Genomic DNA, 27,165 nt, shown 5'->3' with positions numbered 1-27,165 from the left:
TTTATTATTATATGACAAAAAGCTTGATGTAATTATTTAACCCTTTTACCCCCAGGCTATTTGGAAATTTCCAACCCTTAACCCCCAAGGGTTATTTTTTATTCAAGCACATTTTACAGTATATATTTTTCAAATTGCTCTAACAGCCTTAATTTTTGTCATAGAGACGTAAGGTTGGTCTCATTCTCTTGGAAAATGCCTGAATTTTCTCAAAAAATTAAAAAAAAAAAAAAAAAAAAAAAAAATTGTAAATAGCATTTTTTGCAGGGACGTACCGGTACGTCCATGGGGGGTAAAGGGATGCGTTTTGTGAAACGTACCAGTACGTCCTTTGGGAGTAAAAGGGTTAAGGTATCCTCAAACAACACCATTCTTTGTATTCATTAGTTTGAGGCCTTTCCTTGAAGCTATCGATAGCTTTTCATGCTAGAATTGTTTCCCATGTAAACTCGGAAGCAGATTATGAAGCCTTTAACAGGATTGGTTATAGAAATTTTGAAGCTGTTAACCCTTTTACCCCCAAAGGACGTACTGGTACGTTTCACAAAAGCCATCCCTTTACCCCCATGGACGTACCGGTACGTCCTTGCAAAAAAATGCTATAAAAAATTATTTTTTCATATTTTTGATATTTTTTGAAAAAATTCAGGCATTTTCCAAGAGAATGAGACCAACCTGACCTCTCTATGACAAAAATTAAGGCTGTTAGAGCAATTTAAAAAAAATATACTGCAAAATGTGCTGGGAAAAAAATAACCCCCAGGGGGTTAAGGGTTGGAAATTTACAAATAGCCTGGGGGTAAAAGGGATAACATACTTAGAAAAAGGATTAAACTATCCATATTTGCCTAAGAGCAATTTGAATTCTAAAGAATATAAACGCCAGTAAAAATTAGAAATGTTTATTGCCCCCAATAACATTCTTTTACACTAAGTTGGTGGTTTAAATACAGTGTACAGTAATCATGCTGTTACCATGTGATTGCCATATTGATCTGTTACATGAATACTACATGGGAATAATTTTATACAGCTTTATAAATATTTTTATAAGTTAAAATTTAACTTTTATACTACTGAGTAAATTCATAAGTCTGGCTAATACTATTTTAAAGTGATGGCTTCCACATGCCAAGAAAAGATTTTTATAATATATTAACCCTCACTACCTGATATCACCTTACACGCAGCTACTGGTTGTGTGTCTAAAGTTCTATCACAGAACCATCACATTTGAAGTTTGTACAGTATCCTTGTCGTCAAAAGTACAAAAGGTTGTACAAAGTTTACAAAACCAAACTATTACTTATAAAGTCAGTAGTTGTTAATAGCATGATGAATATTGCCAGCTTCCTCAGCACCAAGTTGGAAGTGAAACCAATTAAGTACAAATACAATTCACCAACTTTCAATCATACAATAGAAGTAATGTTCACTAAAAATGATCTTCAATGACTAGTTTACACTAACTTATACACAATGGAAGATTATCTTAACCCATGCAGCAACCCTTGAACCGCCACTTTCTTTGTGCGATATTCCCGGAGTTAGAAAACCATATGGATTCCTTACAGACTACCAATGGCACTAGTGAGTAAAAATGGGAAAACAAAATTTTCATATTTCATAAGCAAAAATATATTTTAAATACTGAAATTTACAAAATAAAGATTCAAATTTCTTGCAATCAGTATGCCACTCCAATCCCTAGCAGTAAGGAATGCTAGAAGTTGAGAAAACGGTTCTATCTACCCTTCTACCTAAACAATACAAAAACCTGTTGAGCATTTTATAAATATATGGGTAAAAAAACGTCAAAAAATGATTACAGACTCACACATGAAGTGGAAAGAAAGGGAGAGGAAAGAGAGACCTTGCACAATATGAACCGAAATGTGGCAGCTTTGTCAAATCCGAGGACAAGTGAACGAAGAGGGGGCACACTAATCATATCAAATAAATCGCCAAAGAAAAAGGAGAAGCATTTCTTAAAGGAGAGGTCTCTAACACTATGGCAAAACCCTACATACAAATACATAACTTTTGTTAGAAGTGGTTATCAAACAGCAGGGACCGCACAAGCCAGAAGTCCCATGCCTTGGAATGCCTACATGGACTAAATTAAAACTTGACAAGCATTTTGACAGGCTAACAAGTACAGTATATTGTTTTTCCTATTGTCTTGCAATGCCCCATATCCTTCAACTCTACCAGCTCTTAATATTTTGCCTGCATACTGAGCCACTCTAAATGAAAAAGAGTACAACTGAACTGAAGGATCGACCTTGGGCACCAAGTCTTATAATAAATTCACATCCACTCTGAATAGTGAAACCAATTTACGCACGAATATGAACTATTTACCAAAAGCTCTTCTTCCTGTACAATCTCCTTTAATTTGCAGAATTTAATTTAGTTCCAATCCTTTTTTATCTGGAAGGACCACTCCCACTTAAGATGTTCATTTCCATCATCATCAGTAAAGAGGGATTTGATAGTATAATTTCCTCGAGCAAGTAATCCAGAAGGAGCATCTTCCATTGGGGTTGTGTAGGACTGAATTTCTATTTTGGGAGCATAAGAACCCACCATCTGTGTCATCTTGTCAACTGCAAAAATAAAATAGAGGGTCATGACTTATCTAATGGAATTAAAGGAAAAATATGACAAAATCGGAGATAATTTGTATTTTTCCTAACCATACAAACCTTACCTATTTACATAGGGTTTACTTTCGGCGTAGCTGAAATTGACGAGCCATTAGATTTTTAACGAGGGTTTACTACCCCCGCGCTAGTTAGCAGGGGTAGGGGAGGGGTAGCTTGCTACCCCTCCCCCCTCACACACCGGTGAAAAGTCTCACTTCATTTAGAGGTAGGACTTGTCTTGGGGGACATGGCTGGCGGGCAAATATGTGTAAATAGCTAAGGTTTGTATGGTTAGGAAAAATACAAATTATCTCCGAATTTGTCATTTGTTCCGTAACTGAAATACAAACCACGCTATTTACATAGGGTGACTTGCCCCTTAGGAAGGGTGGAAAGTCCCCAGCCTTACTGGCTTTGGCTTACCCGGGGACTAAGAATCCGAGTGAGCCGCACTCGAGAAAAGGAGTCCCTGCACCTCACAAGTTCCTTGCTCTGCAAGGAACGTGTGGCCTACATAAGCTTGTGTGTGAGGGAATAAAGTGTGACTCCTCCTAGGCAGTTGACCCGGAGTTCTGAGACCGAACTCTAGGTTAGGACGTTCCCAATACCACCTCGTCAGGGTATGGGGGACGCGACAGTATTATCTTAATACTTGGAACACAAGGAAGCATGGTTTACCTGCAGAGGTTTGAGGTCAGCTATACAGAGACCAGGATGCTGCTTTCCCCAGGAGAGGGGAGGATGAAGAAAGAAGTAAGGGCCAGACATACTTCTTCCATTCATGCAGTCTAAAACCCGATAACAATGCCCTCAACCTTCTGCTACCTGTCCAAAAAGGAGCCTGAGGTTAGACCAGCTGTTGTGTAGCCACCACAGGGCGATAGAAACTTATCGATACTCCTGTGGGTCACGTCCTGCAGGAAGTGGGCTGCGAAGGTCGCCAGACACTTCCAGACTCCAGCTTGTAGCACCCGTGTCACAGAGTAGTCCCTCTTGAAAGACCAGGGACGTTGCGATGTATCTGACAACATGGGCTGTAGGGCGACGTGATGGGGGAGGGTCTGGATTCAGGTCGAGATGAATGCCTTTGAATCCGGGCTGAAAAGGCATACTTGGTGACCCTCCCCTGCGTCCTTCCTGTGCTCCCAAACTGGGCTTGCACGTGAGGACGAACTGCAGCTGTTCTTAAAGATAACCCCTCCGGTTCCTCACCGGCAAGTAGGAGAAGGTCTGGGTCATCTGTTACAGAACGGGGACTCGAAATCTTGAAGGAGTCGAACCGAAGGTCCGGGACTCCAAGATTCTGAGTCTAGTAACCAACTCAGGAACGAACCTGAATGTTACCTCCCCCTATCCTCTTGAACGGGCGGAGTCGTACGAGAGACCATGAAGATTGCTTACACGCTTGGCCGAGGCCAGAGCGAGCCGGAGCACTGTCTTCCAAGACGAGCGACGATTAGAGGCCTGACATCATGGTTCGCAAGAAGATCTCTTAAGGGTCTTAAGAGCCCGAACCATGTTCCATGGAGGAGGTCTCAGTCCGACTGGGGGCAGGTAGGTTCGTGGCTTCGCATGAGCGAAGAAAGATCCAACAGGGAGGAAATGTCTATTCCCTTTCAGCCTGAAGGCCAGGGTAAGGCTGAGCGATAGGCTTCACTGCCGAGAGCGGAAATCGAATTTCCTCCCGCCGATAAACAATAACTCCGTTATTGCTGGAGTAGAGGCATCAAGGGGAGAGGTACCTCTCCCACGACACCAACCACAGAAGACTCTCCACTTCGCCTGGTAGACCCCTGCGGATGACTTTCACAGGTGACGCGACCTCCGCTCCGCGACTGTTGCAGGGTGCCTCTTTGCGAGGATGTGTCGTATAGTCTCCAGGCGTGAAGCCGAAGCGATGCTACGGATTGTGATAGATGTTGCAGTGTGGTTGTTTGAGTAGCCTGTGTCGTGGAAGAAGCTATCCCGGGAGTTCTGCCAGGGGATGCAGAAGATCCGGAAACCGTTCTGCGTAAAGTCGCAGCAGAGCTCTCAGGGTCATCGATAGGCTGACCGACAATCTGGTCTCGTTGAGCCCTCTTCTCAACAGACACAATGGTGGGAAGACGTAGGCGTCGATGCTGTCCCACCGATATAGGAAGGCATCTTGCCAAAGAGTCTTGGGGTCTGAGACTGGGGGGTAGTACAGCGGCAGCTCGAAGTTCCAGGCTGTCGTGATCAGGTCCCCCAGGTCCGGACTTTGCTGGTTACTAGGGGCCAAAGACCCCCAGGTACTCTCTATCTGTGAGTCTCTGCTCAGATTGTCGGAGAGAACATTCCTCTGCCCGGAATGAGCGAGCTGAGTGGTATTGAGTGGACTTCGGTTCATCTCCGTATCTCTACTGCAAGATGTGAATGTATGAAAATGTACCTCCCTACTAGTTGAAACACGCCAGAACCGTGGATCGGCAGGATCTGCTGGAACTGTTGAATGGCTAGACTACGGCCTTTAATCCTAGCTGATTGAAATGGAGGTACCCTTCAGGTCCTGACCATAAGCCTGAACCAGAACATGCCCCCCCCTTTTTTTTTTTTTGACGAGTCTGAGAACAGCATCAAATGCGGAGGAAGGACGAGAAGATCCACTCCCTTATAAGAGGTTTCCCCTAAGCCTGGACAGGGAACCTTCCCTCGGAAGGGAAGTTACCCACCCAAGGAGGTGAGCCTCCTGAGAGTTCTAAAATGAACTGAAGAGCTGTCAGTCGTCACGGGAGCACTTCCAGGAGAAGGAGACACGCCCCTGACGAAGTTCTATAGGGGAGGCAGCAACCGCAGATTCCCCAGGCCCCAACAAGACAGCTCGCTTCGTTGTCACATTATACAAACGAAAACTAGATCGTTAACTGTGAAAAAAAAGAAGTAATTAGTTAACATTCATTCCCCGGGAAGACTCCGAAGAGGAATCCCGAGGGAAAAGAACACAAGAATTACACAACAGACATGTGCGCTCAACTCCACTTACACTCACGGAAGGAGAGCTGAAACAAACACAGAATTATAACAATTATAATTATGTAATTCAAATATGAATGTTCACTAAAGTAAGAACGAAAAACCCCGAAAGGAAGCGTTCTACAAAAAGCTGAAAAGTTAACAAATACAATTAGATTCATATAAATAATTGAGATAAAATGTAACTGCGTAGCAACCCCACCCGACACGGGAAGGAAGCTACCCAGAACGTAGTAAAGGTAAAACGTAGTAAAGGATGAACGACCTCAAGAGAGAGAGAGAGAGAGAGAGAGACCGTAGTCAAACTCGATCGCGACCCATGAAATTACACCGTGGTGTCCTAACTGCCGGCGGGCTCCACGGAGATATAGTACACTAAACACACAAGCACAAACTCTGAAAAGGAAACTTACTGATTTCTATACTCAAATATATACATAAACATGAAATTTTTTTTTACATGTATATATAGGTTATAAGAAAAGTAAGTGATTAAGTTAAGGCAAAACATAAAATGGCTGCCAAGCGAGGACGAAGACAGACACGTCTGTACATCGTCTGAGCCAAAAGTGAAGCGAGACTTTTCACCAGTGTGTGAGGGGGTGGGGTAGCAAGCTACCCCTCCCCTACCCCTGCTAACTAGCACGGGGGTAGTAAACCCTCGTTAAAAATCTAATGGTTCGTCAATTTCAGCTACGCCGAAAGTAAACCCTATGTAGATAGCGTGGTTTGTATTTCGGTTACGGAACAATTACAGGTTTATATCTAAAGAAGAAATTTTTGATTTATTCATAAAGCTAGTATGTAGACACCAATGCTGATAAAAAAGAAAAAGAAAAAAAAGAAAACCAAGTGACAAGTTTTCAATTCTACCGCCTCTAAAAAAAAGGCTTCACTACTTTAGAAGCATTCAACTTGTATCAATCTATCAAGGCTTTTATAAGCTAACAGCGATAAATAGTCTGCAGACCAAGAACACAGAACATTTCAAAATTTTAATTCATGAGGATTAAACTAGAAAGAACTTAGCATTAGGACATTTTCAGTAATTCAGCAGTTTAAAGAATACGAAGATCTATCTATTGTAAAGCAAATTTCAAACCCATAAGAACTTGGATTAAAATTCTTAGTAAAAAAAAATATACTTTAAAAACACTAAGTTGACAATATTGCAATCATTACCAGATCTCAATGTCTTGAAAACTAATTGTATTAGATGTCTTTCTAGGGATTTTGAAAGATGAAATATTTATCTTTATCTAAAAGTAAGAAAATTCAGAGAATTATCACAACCAGGGCTTCACAGAATAACCAAATTGCCTATTTTCTCATGAATTTTATAAGTAATAATAGAGGATACACTAAATATAATTTATGAGCTACAAGCATTTTAGCTAGTTATCTAAAAGGTGGAAAAACAAATTTTTTAATGTTTTTAGATGCAACATACCTAAAATACCCTTCCTGAAGGTGCGTTGGACATACTTCAATCCAGTCACAATTTCCCTTTGAACGTGGAATTCAATTCGGATCTTGTACGATATGCCCTCCTGAAAATAAAAACATTGAATCAGCAGTGACCAATAATGTAAAAAAAATCAGTACTGTACAGTAAATGTTCCAGCTATAGTGCATTTCTTTTAGCGAGGCAGATTTGCACCGACTCGCAGCGGTGCCCTTTTAGCTCGGAAAAGTTTCCTGATCGCTGATTGGCTAGAATTATCTTGTCCAACCAATCAGCGATCATGAAACTTTTCCGAGCTAAAAGGGCACCGCTGCGAGTGGGTGCAAATCTGCATCGCTAAAAGAAATTGACTATAGATGGATACTGAACTATGAAATAAATTTAGGAAATATCTGCAATCTTCAATTTTCATAATGAACACCCCAAAAAACTAAACCTCTTTGATCATAAAGATGTTTATACAGTAACACTATACAAAAACGGATATTAACCTGGTGTGTGAGAGAGAGAGAGAGAGAGAGAGAGAGAGAGAGAGAGAGAGAGAGAGAGAGAGAGAGAGAGAGAGAGAAAAAAAATAAGCACATGATGAATTAACAATTTATAAAATCATAAAAAGAGAGAGGAGAGAGAGAGAGAGAGAGAGAGAGGAGAGAGAGAGAGAGAGAGAGAGAGAGTGTGTGTGTGTGTGTGTTACAAGGATTTTGGATGTCTCAACTTTTTAGTCCATCCACAGAGACTATATTCTCTTTGGTAGAGTTATGATCTTGTCTAACTTATTCTTGAACTCGTTTACTGTTTACTACATCCGCTGGAAGTCTATTCCAAGTATTTGCTATTTTGTATGTAAAGAAATTCCCACAAAGCACATGATGAATTAACAATTTATAAAATCATAAAAAGAGAGAGAGAGAGAGAGAGAGAGAGAGGGAGAGAGAGAGAGGAGAGAGAGAGAGAGAGAGAGAGAGAGAGAGAGAGAGAGAGAGAGAGTGTGTGTGTGTGTGTGTTACAAGGATTTTGGATGTCTCAACTTTTTAGTCCATCCACAGAGACTATATTCTCTTTGGTAGAGTTATGATCTTGTCTAACTTATTCTTGAACTCGTTTACTGTTTACTACATCCGCTGGAAGTCTATTCCAAGTATTTGCTATTTTGTATGTAAAGAAATTCCCACACTGAGTGGTGTTTTATCTTTTCAATTCCAATTTATATCCGTTACCTGTGGACTGATTTGTGCTAGGCATAAATAGAATGTTATCTACATTTGTTACTCCTTTAAGAATTTTGAATGCCTCTATTAATTGTCCCCTTGGTCGTCGAGTTTGTAGATAAAATAAGTTCAACGTTCCATCCTCTGTCTATAGCCAAATTGCCTTCAAGTTGGGACTAGTTTGGTGGCCCCAGCTTGTACTGCTTCCTGTCTATATCCTTCTGAAAGCTTGGAGCCCTGAATTGCACTACGTATTCTAGATGGGGTCTTATTAGTGATGTGTACAGATGTAGTACATTGTCATTGTTTCTGTATTTGAATTGTCTCTATTATTATTATTAGTCAAGCTACAACCCTAATTGGAAAAGCAAAATGCTATAAGCCCAGGGGTTCCAATAGGGAAAAATAGCCCAGTGAGGAAAGGAAATAAGGAAATAAATAACTGGAGAACAAATTAACAATAAATCATTCTAAAAAAAAGTAATGTCAAAAGAGATATGTCATATATAAAATATTAACGTCAAAAACAAATATGTCATATATAAACTATAAAATTATGTAACCTATTGGTTTTTGAGCTTAATTTTCAGCTTTTATGCTCAGTTTGGTGAGCTTCAGATCCTTGCCGATCATAATACTGAAATCTTCCTCCAGGTCCACACTTCTAGTTCATTACCAAGCAGTGAGTAATCTGATTGTGGGTTACTATAACCTATATGCATGACTTGACATTTCCCACAGTTGAAAGGCATTTGCCTTTTTCTGGACCATTTTCTAGGTTTATTAGATCTTCTCTTAAGGCTTCTACGTCTTCTGAGTTCGCAGTATTTTGTATCATCGGCAAATTTGGCTATTCTACTAGTTAATCCTATTCAGAAATATCACTGGGCCAAGGACGGATCATTGGGGTACTCCGCTTGTAACAGCTGTCCACTGATTACAACGCTCTGTTTTCCGTTTGTTAACCAATCATTGATCCATTCAGCTGGCTCATCAATGATGCCTAGTGCTCTGATTTTGACCATTAATTTTTAGGAGGAACTTTGTCATAAGTCTTTTGAAAATCAAGGTATATGATGTCTAATGCCCTGCTTTTGTCATAAATGCCAAGCAGTGGAAAAATTCCAAAATATTGGTTACACATGACCTATTTGGTCTAAAACCACATTGGCTGTCTATCAGAAGATTGTTTTTTAGCCTCCTGGCTAGTACAGTGGTAACGTGTTTGCCTAGCATTTCGCATGGCAAGAGATCGATCCCCGCCCAGGACCGTGAGTTTAAGCTGTTTACTGGGGAGGCTACTGCTGTGGCACCACAGTGGGGGGTTGGGCTTGCCCGGCTGACGTTCTGGTGAGCATCTATTCTCATGGAACCGGAACTGAAACCAGTCACCTTTAACCTTTATATGTTCTACTTTTAAACCTATTATAATAGATTCCAAATTTTTGCAAGGCACTGAAGTTAGCCACAAAGGTATATAGTTGCCAGATTCTTCTTATGGTCCATTCTTGTAGATTTGAGTAACATTAACTAATTTCCCTCCTTGTGGTACCTTTCGTTGGCTGTCTTTCGGAACATTTTGTAAAAGTGTGGGGTTACCTCTTCGATGAATATCATCAGGACCTACAGTAGTGCCTCAGACTTAGCAAGTCCTTTTTTTTTTATTTTTGACATCATCCATTGTGAAGGTGATTCTATTTAATGGTTGTGGCCCTTCATATTTGATGGCTGGTGAATACAGTTGTGAAATATGCATTCATCAGTTTGGCTTTTTCTAAATCATTTGCCATAAGATTTCCCTCAGTCTATCTTAATGGGCTAATGAGAGAGAGAGAGAGAGAGAGAGAGAGAGAGAGAGAGAGAGAGAGAGAGAGAGAGAGAGAGAGAGAGAGAGAGAGAGAGAGAGAGAGAGAGAGAGAGAGAGAGAGAGAGAGCAAAACTCTGGTCAGTTGAGAGGAGATTCCAGGTACCTCCTAAGAAAGTAGTTCAAGGTAAGTCTCTGTGTTGGAAAAAACTGATATTAACCTGGTGTGTGAGAGAGAGAGAGAGAGAGAGAGAGAGAGAAGAGAGAGAGAGAGAGAGAGAGAGAGAGAGAGAGAGAGAGAGAGAGAGAGAGAGATATTTTGATATCTTTATGGGCCTTTGTTACAATAAAAAAAAATTCTATAAACATTAGTAGTACAGCCCAAGTCCATTAAGCATAATGCTTTTATATGGACCAGATTTGGTTAAAAATAAGGGCATGCAAGTGTTATGGCCTAGTTGAAGATCCACAAATACATATACTGTACATACATATATACAGCCAAGCATACATATGCAAATACATACATAAATACAAAAAACCGTTCATACAAACATACACATACAATAATATAGCATCAAGCGTAAATAGAGCACTTTATACGTTTCCACTACATATGTTTCCTGAAAGTCCTGAAGCTGGAAAAGCATCACAAATTTCAGGTCATTTGTATTTTTCCTATCTATACAAACTCCAAGTCCTTTGGTAGGGGTCGAATTCCAAGTGAAGGCTTCAAGTCCAATCAAGACTACCATATGCCTTGATACTCATTACATACCCTTAAAAGGCAAAGAATTATTGATGCCCGGAGTAAAAACGGTTATGCATCCCGTAAGAGCGTTTATTAGATTCCTGTTGTGCAGCAATAAGAGGGACTAAAGACTTGTGTATGAAATTTTTAACCCTTTTACCCCAATAGAATGTACTGGTACGTTTCACAAAAGCCACCCCTTTACCCCCATGGACGTACCAGTACGTCCTCGCAAAAAAATGCTATAAAAATTTTTTTTTCATATTTTTTATAATTTATTGAGAAAATTCAGGTATTTTCCAAGAGAATGAGACCAACCTAACCTCTCTATGATAAAAATTAAGGCTGTTAGAGGAATTTAAAAAAAATATACACCAAAATGTGCTGGGAAAAAAACAACCCCCTGGGGATTAAGGGTTGGAAATTTCCAAATAGCCTGGGGGTAAAAGGGTTAAGATAACGGTCCATAAAAGCAGTTTGTCTCTTCCACACACCAGCTTCTGAGGACTTGTGCTACCAAGGGGTTTTCGTGGATCACTAAGGTTGCGGCAAGCCGCTGTAAAGCATGTGCTCAAGGGGGGCTACGGGCGACCCTTCCCGAGGCTTTATAAGCTCTCGTTACTGTTTCTATACATCAAAATGAGATAGTATTTCTGGTTACTTACTTTTAGGAGCAGCCAGTGCTCACGAACAAATTTAGAGATTTTAGGCCCAAGATACTCTTAAAGATTCCAAGAAACAGCTAAGTACAAGAGCCTACCGGAACAGTGGTCTAACCAAGATGAATTTTGGAGAAATGACATCACTGCCTACTTCTATGTTCATCATCTACGCAGCTAAGAAGTTAGTGATTGCTGCGCGAGCCTTTCTGCTAACATTGTTGAAGTTAAAGTTGCCAATTTCTTGTCTAAAGGAAGCAGATGAGGATTGGCTTCTTCCGTGACATGACTGCTTTGCTTCGAAAAGATGGGAGGTATCAGCTTGGAAGAATTCTCTGCGAGCAAGACACCCTCAGTGAATCATTATCTGCCAACACTTGAGCTTCCTTCTTCTGAACTGTTTTATGGGAATGACGTGACAATGGTAATTTCCTGTGATGTCCCGACGTATGAGCCGTATGTAAATGAAGTGTCAATCAAAGTCTTTCTTCCTGAGAAGAGGGACATGGAAGCATCACTTACACTTAACTTGTTAATTTTCCTGACAAGTCCCAAGACTCTTCTTCAGTCCCATTGGAAGTTTACTCTAAAACCTCATATCACCATAGCCAGGAGAACCAGCCACGGAATGGGAAGGTTCGTCAGGATCAGTCAAGAAGAATTTATCATTTTTGAGGAGTGTTCTTCACATGGGTGTTCAACACCTCTCAGAAATAAAGCCGCCTGTTCTTCCTTTTGGATGCAACATCTTTCATCTCCCAAACTTTCTCTCCCTTGGTGAATGGAGAAAGGTGGGAAGATGTTTCCCATCTTGATGGCTGAGGATTGGGCTACTCTGGAACCATGTCAATTGGTAATGTTCTCGCATCTGATCTATGAGGTGGTACCGGTTTCTCAGTCTTAGGATTAGAGCTTTGTGGGGACATTGGTCTCCCTTTCCATCTTGGAGAAAAGGACACCTCCATTAATGTTGACCACTTCGATAAACAATTTCAACTGGAAAAAGTCTGTACTCTCCGGTACATCATGGAATTTTCAAGCAAGGATATTCTTGTTCAGGTCGGCCCTTAAACTTTTATAGGGACCACTAAGTCGGAAGAAATGGCCATTATTCCCTGACATGTCATATACTCACAAACCTCGATGGGAATGACTTACTATCCCGCCAGGATTCTTGGAATTTTTTCTTCCCTCTTGTTCTATATAACCTTAGGAAAAGGAGGAAATGGGGCTGGTCATTCAGTAACTATGATTGGTCTTCTTTAGTTATTTTTTCCAATACAATAGGCAAAGGAGAATTTTGTAATTTGCTTTTCAAGACCGTCGTGGGCACAGGCACAGGGGTTATAACCAGAAAAGCTGCTAGGTTAGTAAAACCCTCAGTAACAACCTTTCTATTAGAAGAGTCAAGGCTCCCAAGAGACGAAGAGAAGTTTTAGGCGAAAATTGTCAAGAGACAGCATGGCTCTCCTTCTTAGATGGCGCTGGGAAGCACATTGGTGGTGCAGCATGGCACTTCCTGTCCGCTTTGCTGACGAGACCAAAGGAGAACGATTACCATTGCCTCTTTCTTCTTGTCGCTGAAATCCCATCCACACTGCGCACACATCACAAGGGGAATCCTTAGTGCAGCGGAGCACTCTGCATATCAGACGTAAAGGATGAAGACTATCCTCCTCTTCACTCATGAAAGTGCAGTAATGAACCTAGGCATGTCCGCATAATACCGGGATCATAGCAATCCCACAGAGAAAAAAAATCACAAATTTTTAAGTAATCTGTATTTTTCCTAACATACTTACCAAGAACTACTTTCTTAGGAGTTACTGTTAACTCTTTCCCAACCGACCAGAATTTTGTGTAGTTTACCCTATTCCCATTTTCTATGGGGTGACCTCAGGCGGAGTGATACGCGCCCTGAGGCGACCCGGGGTAAAACCTTGATCTTCAGGCCAAGTTGAGATAGCTGTGAGAAGACTATCTTTAAGGTCAGATGCAATGGAGGCCAGGCCTACAGTGGTACTGGGCAGCGGTTGCCAGAACTTTCGTATTTCTTCATTGGCCATGCCAGCCGTCACCAGAATCCTTCACAGAAGGACAAGGGTTTGTACTGCATAGGAACAAATGACATTAACTTTACTCTGACTAAACAGGCATCTAAATTCTAAGGGGTTAATGGTGATTGTGGTAATCTACTTACTTTTATAGTGAAAGCTTCATCTTTCAGTTTCTCCAAGTCTCCCGTTAAATCAAGTTGCATCTCAGGCCGGTCCTCTGCAACCAGTACCAACTTCCGAACAAGTACTCTATTTAGATTATTGGGTTCTGTTGAGGTCAAATATAATCAGGTTTGAAAGAATTAAACAAAGAAAATTTTTAAGTGAATAGAAAAAACTTATGTAAATAGTTACAAACAAAAGCCAAACATGGGCATAATCTTTTCTTTTGTAACACTGCGCTCATAAGTTCCTACCCTTCAAGCCAATAAATTACACTGAAAGTCTCTATTCCCTACAAATTACCTTATACCAATCATTATTCAATGACTAAGCAAATAATTATAGGACTTGACCAGTAAAGTTGAGCACAATGAAAAACCATACCACAGGAAGCATCTAAATATTTACCATCAAAACAATCACTTAAAATCAATTGGAGTTTTCCTTTTCTCAGGTGTTGGGAATTTTCTGCCCAAGATTAAATTAACAATAAATAAAAATTTAGTAGTGTGGCAATTTCAAATTCAATAAGTAAAATGAAGTGATAAGGGTCATGGTGAGTGTGCCTTAATAGTTATGGATTCAACAAAAAGAGTTCTCATCAATGTATCACATTCCAACCATTCTTACTAGGAGATTACAGCAGTTCCTCATGGGTCCTTCTACCATGAAGGCATTAACCCTTTTACCCCCAAAGGACGTACTGGTACGTTTCACAAAACCCATCCCTTTACCCCCTTGGACGTACTGGTACACCCTAGCAAAAAACTGCTATTTATATTTTCTTTTGCATATTTTTGATAATTTTTTCAGAAACTTCAGGCATTTTCCAAGAGAATGAGACCAACCTGACCTCTCTATGACGAAAATTAAGGCTGTTAGAGCAATTTAAATAAATCATATTGCATAATGTGCTTGAAAAAAAATAATCCCTGGGGGTAAAGGGTTGGAGAGTTCCAAATAGCCTGGGGGTAAGAGGGTTAATATTAAACAACCTCTAATATGCCTTACGGATTCTTCAGAGTAGTTTGTCCAGTGTCTCGTTGCTTTTTTGTTTTTAAATTTAAAACAATTTGCATCAAATCCTCCAGCAGTTTTTTTAAATTGCACCTTGATTTGGTTTGTATGAACAACACTACTTAGACCCTGAAGCCATTCAATGTCTAACCATCACAAAACAAACAGAACAATGAAGCGCATGATCATACCTGGGCAACCCGGTTACAAGGCACACCCAGCAATCCTTTCCCTTCTCTTCCAGCACTAACAAGCCTGGGAGAACACAGAAACCTGAGCAAGACTTAACAACCTCATCACCCCCACTGAAATAATTTAGTTACCATGTAGTGATGACCCAGACAACTTTTGCAAAGGCATTGGAGCATGTGAAGACCTCCTTACAATTTCCAGTAGAGTTATCATCATCATCATCATCATTTCAGCCTTCAAAAGTCATTTGTTGGATGTAGGCCTTCCCCAGGTTTCTCCACAGACTTCTATCACAAGCTATTCTGTGCCACTGTTGCTTATGTTGGTCTAAGTCATCTCGCCAGAGGGTTTTTTGTCTTCCACGGTTTCTTGTGTATCCTCAGGGTGTCCAGAAGGTTGTTCGTGATGTCCATCGGTTGTCTGTCATCCTGGCAATGTGCCCCGCCCAGTTCCATTTGAGCTTGCTAATGGTTTCAAGGATATCCATTACTTTAGTTTTTTACTTATCCAATCCATTTAGCTGTTTTTCTATCCTTCCATGTTAGAATTAGCATAATTCTCTCATGTGCCCTCTGCATTGTTCGTAATTTAAGGGAAAGCTTTTTTGTTAGATTCCAAGTTTCGGCCCCATAGGTGACAGTGGGGAGGATACACTGATCATAGACTTTCCTTTTTAAGATGATAGGAATCTTCTTATTTTTTAACACTGTACTGGCTCTTCCAAACGCTTGCCAACCGAGGGTTATTCTTCTTTTTATTTCGCTCTCTTTACAGGCGTCATGTAGAGAGATTCGTTGTCCTAGGTAGATGTAGTGGTTATAGTCTAGTCAAAATAAGACCTAAACCTTCCTCATCCCAACGGAATTGTAAAAAATTTTTTTTATCTTGTTGTTTCAAGTAAAAATAAAATTTCACAAGTTCACCAAAATCACATTATTGGAAGGTCTGTGTATGGCATCAGGTTTGATGGCCTTTTCATTATCTATAAACACCCAGCATTCCATAATTAAGGAAGGCGGTTGGTTCCTCCATTGCATTTTTATGTACTCATTTAGGAAAACAAGCTACTTTAGAAGTTAAAAAAAAAACAATTCTGGCCTCTCAAATAGATCCTAGATTGTCATAAATAATGCAATGGCATCAGTGTCGTTGGTACATAATGGCGATAATTGAAGTCTACGAAGCCTTTCTGTCCCACACAAAAGTGGAGTCACTGCTCCTACTCCCTGCCCCTGGAGATTGAGCATGTCTGATAGAACATTCCTTATTGGAACTGGTCTTGAGTATGTACAGATCTGGCACACCGCCAGTTTCCCCGGTGCAACCCTGCTTGCCCAATTGAAAACTGTTAAACACTACCCCTTTGCTTGTAGATTTAGGACACAAAGGTGTAGTTGTTGTGACTTATCAAATTCTGTTTGGAAGATGGCAATGGCATTGCTTGATTTTCCCATAGGCTGAAAAGCAGGGGTTTTACTTGTGAACCAATTCCCTGAATTCATGTACTCTAAGCATGACCCACCCTACTGAATTAGCCCATAAACAGCAGGATCCCTGGTGGTGGGTTCGAGTGGAACTCCCCCGGAAAGGATATCGCCAATCAGCCAACAAACCTGATCCTTCTACTGAAACAAGATCGAAGGGTAATTGGGTAATTGCCAGCTGTTTACCAGTGCTACTTACAACAATCCTGGAGCAATCATTGGTGTGGGAGCCCGTATATAATGAGTTCCCCGATGAAGAGTTAAGCCTCAAAAACCAACTTTACAATCCAGCTTGAAATAGTTCTTGGTTATGCAAGAGCGACTACGCTACTTTCCTCAGTTTGCTGAAATGAATGTCATAAGCATAATCTGTTCCTCTTTTCCTGCTTGGTCATGTGGCTAGCTACTAATTGAACACTATCCTCACATTGTGGCAAAAAAAAAGATCAACTGTCTCAGCCCTGGCACATTACTTCCTGGAGAGAGACAGGGAAAGTCGATTGTTAAGAAAAGCCATAAGAGGAGAATCTCTATGAGTAGCAACCAGAAGTGGAGTATGAATGCTCAAGCTTTAATTTTAAAACTAAAACCAAAGCCTAGAGAATGAGGAGGAAACAATTCAAAGTCTGGAGGATGGGTATCTAGATATATATATCATTCAGGATCACTGAGCGAGAAGCCTTCTTGATGGTTGACCGTATAGTACTTGCCATCTTCCTTTCGAAGAAGAAAAAGATTGGTCACTAGGACCCAGTCGAGTTTTCCACCAGAGGACTTGACTGTAAAGACTTGGAAAACTGTCAGGAAGACTTCATGTGTGTCTCCTCTCATGTTTCTTCAGGATCCAAAAGGCCCATTGGTAAGATGGCTGAAGTGTCAAAAAAAGTTTGTGTCATCTGCTGTTTGGAAATGTTGAATTACGGGTCAAAGGGAAGTATATGATTACAGCTGGCCAAAGGTCAAACAAGCTGCTGCTCAGCTAAACCTGGAAGTGGCTGTCATGGTAGGAGACCCAGGGCCCGAGAACTGGCCGTCATGGTAGGAGACCCAGGGCCCGAGAACTGGCCGTCATGGTAGGAGACCCAGGGCCCGAGAACTGGCCGTCATGGTAGGAGACCCAGGGCCCGAGAACTGGCCGTCATGGTAGGAGACCCAGGGCCCGAGAACTGGCCGTCATGGTAGGAGACCCAGGGCCCGAGAACTGGCCGTCATGGTAGGAGACCCAGGGCCCGAGAACTGGCCGTCATGGTAGGAGACCCAGGGCCCGAGAACAAAGTCTGCTTCCTGAATCTTACTTCAAATGCTTCTTGTCAGGGTTACCATCACTAAACCAATGGACAGTGGTAATGGAGTCATAGGAGTCTCATGGGAATGTCCCGAAACGGAAGCAGGATGATCGCAGCTATCAATGTTTTGACCGAAGTGCTCGTGGTTAGTCTTGCACGAGACACAATGCTGGTAACAGGCATGAGAGCTCCTAGTACCAAAAACCCTTCCCTGGAGCCCTTGCTGAATGCCCCAAAAAATATCTAAATTTTTAATTCAACATAAAAATGAATGCTCACTAGCTGGCAACCACACAGTTTACATTACATAAATATAGGAACTTATAAGGTCTGGCAACCCAGCTCCTTGAACTGTGTTCACCAGCAGTTTGTAATACAGTATAGTATGGAGATTTATCCGTTTTTTTTTTTTTGCCTCAAAATAAAATAATTTAAAAATTGATTGGACTTGTTTTAAGTGTTATCGAGTAATTCAAGTAGCTATTCTAAAGTAAAAAGTCTTAACTGGCCACTCCTCTACTTTTAATTTAATTGTGTATTTTTAAAATGCTCATGTTTCCTTGTTCCACTTTTATCTTATTTTATTCTAATTAGGAATAAATATATTGTCCCAAGATGCAGTGTTATCTTTAAACTGAACTGTAAAAATGAAAGAAAAAGATCAGTATGTGAAGGAGTGTGCCTTCGTTGAATATCTTTAGTAGTTAAATACCTTTCAAGCTGAAACTCCAGAAAGAATTATACAGGTGAAAACTTGGTAGGGATGTCAAAGGGAGATTCTTCTTAAACTTGATAAGCTGCTTTGAAGATATTCTTCTTCAGTTGCAATGAGTAACAATGTACAAATCTACAATGTTAATCCTTTCACCCCCAGGTTATTTGGAAATTTCCAACCCTTAACCCCCAGGGGGTTATTTTTTTCCCAGCACATTTTGTAGTACAGGTATATCTTTTTTTAAATTGCTCTAACAGCCTTAATTTTTGTCATAGAGAGGTCAGGTTGGTCTCATTCTCTTGGAAAATGTCTGAATTGTCTGAAACAATTATCAAAAATATGCAAAAAAAATTTTAAATAGCATTTTTTTGCAAGGACGTACCGGTACGTCCATGGGGGTAAGGGGATGTGTTTTGTGAAACGTACCGGTACATCCATGGGGGTAAAGGGATGAGTTTTGTGAAACGTACCAGTATGTCCTTTGGGGGTAAAAGGGTTAAAGACTCTAGCCTATAGTGAATTGAATAATGTTTCATCTAAAGAGGGATGAAGTACTTACCTAAGACGACGGCACCCGATGCAGAGTTGCCAAGCAAGGTTTCTTTGTATTTGCGTAGACTCTCATCTTCTGTATCTTGCTGAATCATCTCCTCCAACGTCTTTTCTGGTGGTGGTTTGTAAGTAGAGTCTTCCTCAACATCAGGTACAGGTTCAATAGGGACTTCTTCTTCTTCGGCCATTGTGAATTAAGATTTCTGAAAAATTAATATTTTGTTAATTTACTTTAAATATGATCAAGATTCCTATGAATTAAATAAATCATATTTCCCACTTTGGAATCTTTAGCTGTAATTGATTATAGTCGTGTCAATTTACGAGCTCTATTATTTAACCCTTTTACCGCCAGGGTATTTGGAAATTTCCAACCCTTAACCCCCAAGGTTTATTTTTTTTTCAAGCACATTTTGCAGTATATATTTTTTAAAAATTGCTCTAACAGCTTTAATTTTTGTCATAGAGAGGTCAGGTTGGTCTCATTCTCTTGGAAAATGCCTGAATTTTCTCAAAAAATTATCAAAAATATGCAAAAAAAATTTTAAATAGCATCTTTTTGCAAGGACGTACCGGTACGACCATGTGGGTAAAGGGATGAGTATTGTGAAACGTACCAGTACGTCCTTTGGGGGTAAAAGGGTTAACACAGATTATCAAATACTCAACAGTATAAAAGCAGGACTCCCCGTCACATAAAACTAAAGAACAGACTAATATCCATCACAAAAAGGTTAGCGAATTGACTTCCGACCAAGCTGCAACAGTTACCATGGTATTCTTGTTAATGCACCATTCTCTCATGAATTTGAAAAACAGGGAAATCAATTTTCCTGAGTACTGTACAGAATAGCACACAACTTTCACATGACCCAAATGCTGTTCAAAACTGCAATCACACACACAAAAAAAAAACTACATACAATTTATGTACACATTCGCAACTGTATTTTGTAAGCATACTAGATTATTTCGATCCAACATTTGGGAAAAGAACACATTCTTTGAGCTCAATTGAAACATTTACAGAATTAAAATTGGCATGACCTTATTAACAACAGATGGCTCCTCCTTTACTTCTCTTCAAACCTAAGTCTGATTCCATTGCAAAAAACATTGAAACTATAAAGTAAGAACCAAGATTCTAAATGGCAAAACTATTTCTTAAACTTACAAGGCACACCAACGGCCATCTCTTCTACTTAAAAGTAAAGCTTTTTGGCATTTAAGGCAAAGAACAATAACAAAAAGCAAGAATCCTCATAGTCTCTTATTATAAAATTGGTCAGGAGTTTCCCCATACACGTTGTATGTAGGGGGGTTGGGAAAAAAATCAATGATTTTCACTAACAAAAAATGGTCAGGAAAAAAAAAAAAGGAAAAAAAAAAAGGAAAAAAAATTGATAAACATACAAGGAAAGAAAGATATATTAGCAAGAGATACACAGTGTTACAAATATTGAGTGGTATATTACAGTATTGCTAAAACCAAAATTTTTTTACTATATGGCAACAAAACTACTCAATAAGCTGCTGCAAAGAAATGGAAATAGGAAATAGAATTAAAACCTGCAAGGAACAATTTTAAAGGTGGAGAATTTTTGCAAATTTACAATAAAATATACCGTAATACTCAATGTCCTTTAATAGGAGACTCATCCTTAGGAGGGGAGGAAGCCCCTATAACTATACTTGGCCGGTTTAAAATCCAGGAATTTCAATACACTAGAATCTGAACTAATTGCGGAAGTGTTGGTTCCTACCACTACCAACATTTGAGAACAGTCTCTCTCATGGGTCAGGCTAGGTTTCTGTCCACTGAAAAATGGTTCAAGAATAGATAATTTTTATCCCATAGGGAGCTGGGTAAACTACACAACCCACTGAGCAGATACAACAGGTCACAATGAAAATATATCGTAAGACTTGAAGGTATACTCTCTTGGATGGTGGGCTGACAAGGTTGCTTGGCGCTTCCAGACTCGGGCCTTCAACTTATGCATTACGGACAGTTTCTTCCTGAAGGCTAGAGTAGATCCAATATTCTGGCTTCATGTGCCAGAGTCCATTAACGGGTGAGTTTCGGTAGATCACGAGAGAAGATGACAAGCAGGTCTGGGGGTTGGATCGCTCTCAATACTGACCAACCAGCATGTACTCACTCATGGAAGCTACAGAGGTCACTGAATTTTGTGATCCTTTCTGCCTTTGTTCCTTCTATCACTTTACCTGAAAGGCCAGATCACAGGTGAATGAAAGGAGCACTGTCCGAGCTTTTCTAGGGAAAGATGACCCTGGAGTAGCCGACTGGACCTGTAGGTTGCAGCATCCTTCCTCAGCAATTACTGAAGGTGTAATGGGGATGTCGGAATATTTATCCTAGAAGTGTCTAGGCCCTTAGCAGCAACCAATCCACGGAAGAGGAGACCTGTTTGCACCTCCTTCCACCATAACTGCCCTGATATCATTCCCTCCATGGGATACGCAATACAATTCTTGTACCAATGTATTCTGTAAGGGACATACTACTCTCGACTCCCTTGTACTGTATAGCGAAGCGCGAGACATTTAAATGGTGCATCAAGAAGGCTCTTGTTCTTCGGGTCTGATTGGATCAAGTCGGTGTACTGTACAGTACTTCATTGTACTTCGGATTTGACAAACCCTGGGTCGCAGTGCAGCGCATGGCTGTGCTCATCCAGTGATTGAACCTTAAAGTAGCTTGGAAGCCGGCCTTGGTAGCAGATTCCATGAGGACGACTCAGATATATAGTATTATCAGCAAGGTGAAAGTTCTTTGTGCAATGATGTCACTGGAATGCCCTGGAGCAAGAAAGGGACGAAGGCTTCCGCCAGCGTACTGACAAGCAGCACTCGTGCCGAGACCTAGTACAGTACTGAAAGCGTGAGCTCCCGTACTCAGTATCGATAACCCTTCCTGGGAGGTTGGGTTTCTGGAACAGTGCTGTTACAGTACTCCCAAAAAAACCTGCATAGAGAATGGCCTAAGTCTCAAGCAACTAAGCAGGATTGGTCATCGTGTACTTCATGATTCCTACCTTCCTCCTGTACTACAGTAGCGCTGCAAAGGAACAGATAAGGGGAACAGCTGAATTAGTTCCCTTGTGGCTCAAAAGTGATGAACCCTTGAGGCACGTGTAAACTTTGATTGTTGTTCCAGATCGTGCGGTTCCCAACCTCTGTAACTGATCATGTTTCACAATTGCATAATCTTGCAGTCTCTTCTTCCCCAGTAAATGATTGGACAACAATCTCTCACAGGGAGAGAAAGTGTAGGAGTCACAGTACTAAACATGTAACCCCTGTGGATCGGACCTAGAGGACTAATCGTCCAAAAGGGGAAAAAGAAGAGCGGTGCATTATTTTTCTTCAGCAGTGTTCATTAGGTACGACGAACGTGTGTATCAAATGTCAGCACTAAGACAAAGGAGCACCAGAGGTGAATGAATAACTTGAAGTTCTCCTTCTATTGACCTTGTGCAATGATGTTTCATTCCTAAGTTAGCGTCATTGTCGTCATAACTACACAACGGCCATAGAATAAACAGCTACAGGTATGCTCTTAATAGGAATAAAAAGTGTGTATCAAGGTACAAAGAAAATCAATCATCTATAGTTATCAAAAAATCTTCAAAACGTTTTGTCTTCATTAAATTCCCTCGCACAGTGAACTGCTAACCACCAACTAAAGAAAACTTAAAAACAACAGCCAAGATGCTCTTCATTAAATTCCTTCGCACAGTGAACTGCTAACCACTAACTAAAGGAAAAATACAGTAAACTTAAAACCAACAGCCGAGATGCCCTTCATTAAATTCCTTCGCACAGTGAACTGCTAACTACTAACTAAAGAAAAAAACTTAAAACCAACAGCCGAGATGCTCTTCATTAAAATCCCTCGCACAGTGAACTGCTAACCACTAACTAAAGAAAAAAACTTAAAACCAACAGCCGAGATGCTCTTCATTAAAATCCCTCGCACAGTGAACTGCTAACCACTAACTAAAGAAAAAAACTTAAAACCAACAGCAGAGATGCCCTTGTCTATTTCATATGTTTTGCAGGTTTGGCCATCCTTGGGGATTTCTTACTAAATCAATGTTGTTAGGTTGCCCCTAATGTTTATACCAAGCCTTCTTCAGAGTGCCAAGAACTTGGGTGACGTTCCACGCAGATCGTTAAGTTCTCCCAGATGGCAGGATTGCTCAAACCTTCTCATGAGCACTGATAACTCCCATGAAGAAACAGGTCTAGGCTTTTCAGCTCTAAGACTTGCCTCAAGGCCAACTGATTGCCTTTCACCACTGAGACCGAGTTGTTTCTCTTTGTGCATGTAGACAAAAGAAATCCACTAAATATACATGTAAAGAGACTCCAACTAGAGAAGTACCCCTTCTTTGACATCAATTACAGATGGGCCACTTTGCCTGGTAGACTGCCACAGAAGATTTTCGGGGGTATCCGGACACCTTCCATGCAGTGCCTCACAAAAAGCCTTTCGGTCTGAGGAAATGCTGGATAGTCTCAACCAATGAGGTGACTGGGACATCACAGCTTCAAAGTACTGCAGCTCTGCAATTGTGGCTAGTAAAGACGACTGGATCATTTTGGTAATTCTCTCGGAAACTGGACCATTTGGGTAGTTCGCTTGGAAACTGGGTCAGAGTCATCGAGAGGTTTGCATACCAGTAAACAGAAGAATCTCCATGTGGATAGTCCAAAGGGGTCCCCCTTTACAAAATTGTTATTTTTCAGCCACCAGTCTAGGCCTTCCTCTACTTCCTTATCCACTAAAACTAAATGTTGCGGGGAATCATTGGTTGCTGATCAATGTCTCTTAAGGCACCACTGAAGCGATTGTTGGTGCAGATGGCTATGTGGCACAAGCTTTTCCAGGGATGATTAGTGCCCTAATAGCTATTGCCACTGTTGAGCTCTTGAAGAAAAGGTAGTGCTGCTCCCCTAAGTCTGCTGACACTGTCCTCGGAGGGGAGGACTCACCCCACTCTCGTGTATGATAATCGCCAGGCACTATCCTCTGCTTAGACTCTAACTTGACTTCTTTTGATCCATCACAATATCCAGATCAGGACAAAAAGAGAGAAGCTTGTATTGATTGATGTTAGAAGTTATTCCACAGATCAAGACAGTTTAACCCAATCGTCCAGATATCTTAGAACACTTATTCCATTGGCATAACCAAAGCCGAAACAAGTATTAGTACTTTAAGTGAACACTTGGGGCCACTCGACAGACCGAAAAACAGAACTTAGAACCGTTAAACTTCCTTCCCAAGGATGAAGCCGACCAACTTCCTCGAAGACCAATAGACTGGTGTTTGGAAGCATCTCTCACATCTAGAGGGAGCATAGTTGTTCTTTCTGATGGCAGCCCGTACTATGCTTAACGTCTCCATCTTAAATGGGTTCATATTAAGTTGTTGAGGGCCGACATGTCGGTGACCGGTCCCCAGCCCACAGTAGACTATAAAAGCCTTTGACCCACACCTTCTTCACCTCGGGTGGAAGGCTGAAGTCCCTTCCAGAGTTAAGGTTGGGTAATGACCACTCAGTCTGAGTCCGAGTGCGGGAAGGATGTGAGCCAATGAACTGCAGGCAGTATCCGCTTAGAACGACACTTACTGTCCACTCCTCTACTTCGTGGTAAATGTAAGCTACTACCACTTTGCCTGTTGGTGAGCCCAGACAACCCCTCCACTGAAGCTTTTCGGGCAATTGCAGACTCTGCTTTTAAACTTGTTCCACTGATAGGTTCTTGAAGGCTAGTGTTGCTCATACTAAAGACTATGAACACGTGCATGCACAGGCTCTTTTGGTTCTCCTGCTCCTTGTGTTTAAATATTCTCTCTCAAAGCCAGAAAGAGATGGCTATCCTGGAAGGAGGGGACTGCCTTCCCTAGTGTCCTCTGGACCCTCTCCTGCCCCTTCCCATTCTAGACTGTCCATAATGGGGTCAAAAGGGATGAATGGACTTGGCAGTTCTATTCATAAAACTTATTTCTGCAATCAAGGCCTCATAAAAAAAAGGGAGAATTATAGAATACGGGACATTCCTAATAGGAAAAATGGATTTTCCTACAGTAAATAGTATGCTTTCAACGAATTTGACCTTTGTTTCCACTGCAAATAAGCCGTTCTACGTTATGAACCACACCCCTCCCGACACACAAGTGGGAACCTGGGACTTGGTGTGCAAAAACCGGACAAAACATGATTATTTAACAATTTGAGATTTGTAAAAGGCCATAGAACCTAACAAACCCACCTAACCTAACCTAGTGGTTCCCAGGTCACAGACCAAGCTGAGGAGCAAGCAACAGGACTCCCCTTCCCAGATCACAGACCTAACTGTGGGGGAGGGCCCCAGAACCCCCTCCCAGGTCACAAAAAAGTAAATCACAAAAAAATACTTACATTATGATAAAGTAATTTACAAATGAATCCTTCCATTATTATAAAGTAAATCACAAATAAATCCTTACATTATGATAAAGTAAATCACAAATATTCACCAGAATCACACAAGGGACACTTTAACCTTTGAGGGATAACACAATGAGCATTTAAAAGATTATTCACTAGACCAGGAGTACCATGATAATCACCGTGAAACTTGGCTATAGCATCAAAATAGCCAAAAGAGCTGCCATTACACTTTGTTACAGGCTCCATACCCCACGCCCGACACTTACACCTACAAAGGAACTGAAAAATTGCACTAAGAAAATCGGGTGTGTCACAGAAGTGCCTACATCACACCCCAGCATACATACATGCCCAAATATGGTACAGTGGTAACGTGTTTGCCTCGCATTCGCGTGGCAAGAGATCGATGCCCGCCCAGGGCCGTGAGTTTAAGCTGTTTACTGGGGAGGCTACTGCTATGGTAGGGCACCACAGTGGGGGGTTAGGCTTGCCCGGCTGACGTTCTGGTGAGTATTTATTCTGATGGAACTGGATCTGAAACCAGACACCTTTACCACCTTTATATGGTAGGGGAAGAACATAGGTGAGCGGGAAGTAAAAACTCATAACCGCGCAACCAGCAGGAGGGCTCGTACGCAGGCAGTATGATCTCGTAATCTTGCAAGAAACACTGCACAATCATACAAACGGGAGCAGAAACATCAGACTTGTAAAATGTAAACAAAAAAGGGAAATAAATATTTCAGAAGAAGATCCCCATATTTTATGCAATTTTCCTGGATTTATTATGCATCCCAGAGAATAATATTAGAGAAGAAAAGGTTAGTATTTCAATGAAAACGGGAGTTTTTCTATGCATAACCCCATTCTTTTAATAGTAAAGCTTTCCCCGGTAGTTCTATAACAATACAGAAAAAGTTATTGTTTTAGTTTAATTAAAATCGTCAACACTGAACCAAAAACCAAGGGCAAAAAACTTTGAGGCAGTAGGGCTGCAATAATGGTATTTGTTTACAAGATCACGCTCTCCATATACTGCCAATTTATGCCAAGCTATTGTTTTCCTTTATTACTTTTGCATAATTTGAAACAATATGCCTCATGGGAAAAAGTTATTATAAAAACTATAGAATTATTAAAAAAACTAGCATGGATTTCTCACTAAATGACCTGGAATTGACATCGTCAACATAGACAACCAAACAAGTTTGTGATGCCCGCGTACATTTCATAATATATTCAAAACATTTACTAAATTAAAAATGGAGTAATTACTCAAAAGTTTCACTACTTGTGAATTTTATATTATAAGGACACTTTTGAAAAATTACTCAATTTTCAATTTAGTATATATTTTGTATATAAAATGTACGCTGGCATCACGAACTTCTGTTCAATTAACTATGATAGTTCCAGGTCCTATAGTGACGAACCAAGCTGGTTTTTTAAAAATTCAATAGTTTTTTTATGATTTTATCTTGTTTCCCATGTGGCGAATTGTTTTAAATTATGAAGTAATAGAAGAATACAGCAGCTTTGCATAATTTGGCAGAATATGGGGAGTGTGGTCTTGTAAACAAATAATGCAATGATGGACAAGCTCGCTTATAAAGACAAACCCAAGCGTAATCAATTAGCAATTTATACAGATAGATACATGTGTACACATATGCAAGAAAAAAAAGATTCATTCTTTCTCGGTTCCTT

At 40.6% G+C, this 27,165-nt stretch overlaps 1 protein-coding gene across 1 annotated transcript in view; it reads right to left on the bottom strand.

Annotated features, from left to right (window-relative positions):
* Positions 1-886: 886 nt before the first annotated feature.
* Positions 887-27,165, bottom strand: part of LOC137648910 (rho GDP-dissociation inhibitor 2-like) — a 29,252-nt gene continuing 2,973 nt past the window's right edge. Inside the window, exons 2-5 of the mRNA XM_068382096.1 lie at positions 18,999-19,194; positions 13,727-13,851; positions 7,090-7,189; positions 887-2,609 (exon numbers count right to left, since the gene is read on the bottom strand). Of these exons, the coding sequence (XP_068238197.1) occupies positions 2,413-2,609; positions 7,090-7,189; positions 13,727-13,851; positions 18,999-19,179 (603 nt within the window). The 5' untranslated portion in view covers positions 19,180-19,194 and the 3' untranslated portion in view covers positions 887-2,412. The remainder of the gene's footprint in view (positions 2,610-7,089; positions 7,190-13,726; positions 13,852-18,998; positions 19,195-27,165) is intronic.

The sequence above is a fragment of the Palaemon carinicauda genome, chromosome 1 (assembly GCF_036898095.1).
Source record: "Palaemon carinicauda isolate YSFRI2023 chromosome 1, ASM3689809v2, whole genome shotgun sequence".
In the NCBI taxonomy this organism is placed as follows: domain Eukaryota; kingdom Metazoa; phylum Arthropoda; class Malacostraca; order Decapoda; family Palaemonidae; genus Palaemon; species Palaemon carinicauda.
The sequence above is the reverse complement of the archived record's forward strand: the minus strand, read 5'-3'. Positions and strand labels throughout refer to the sequence as shown.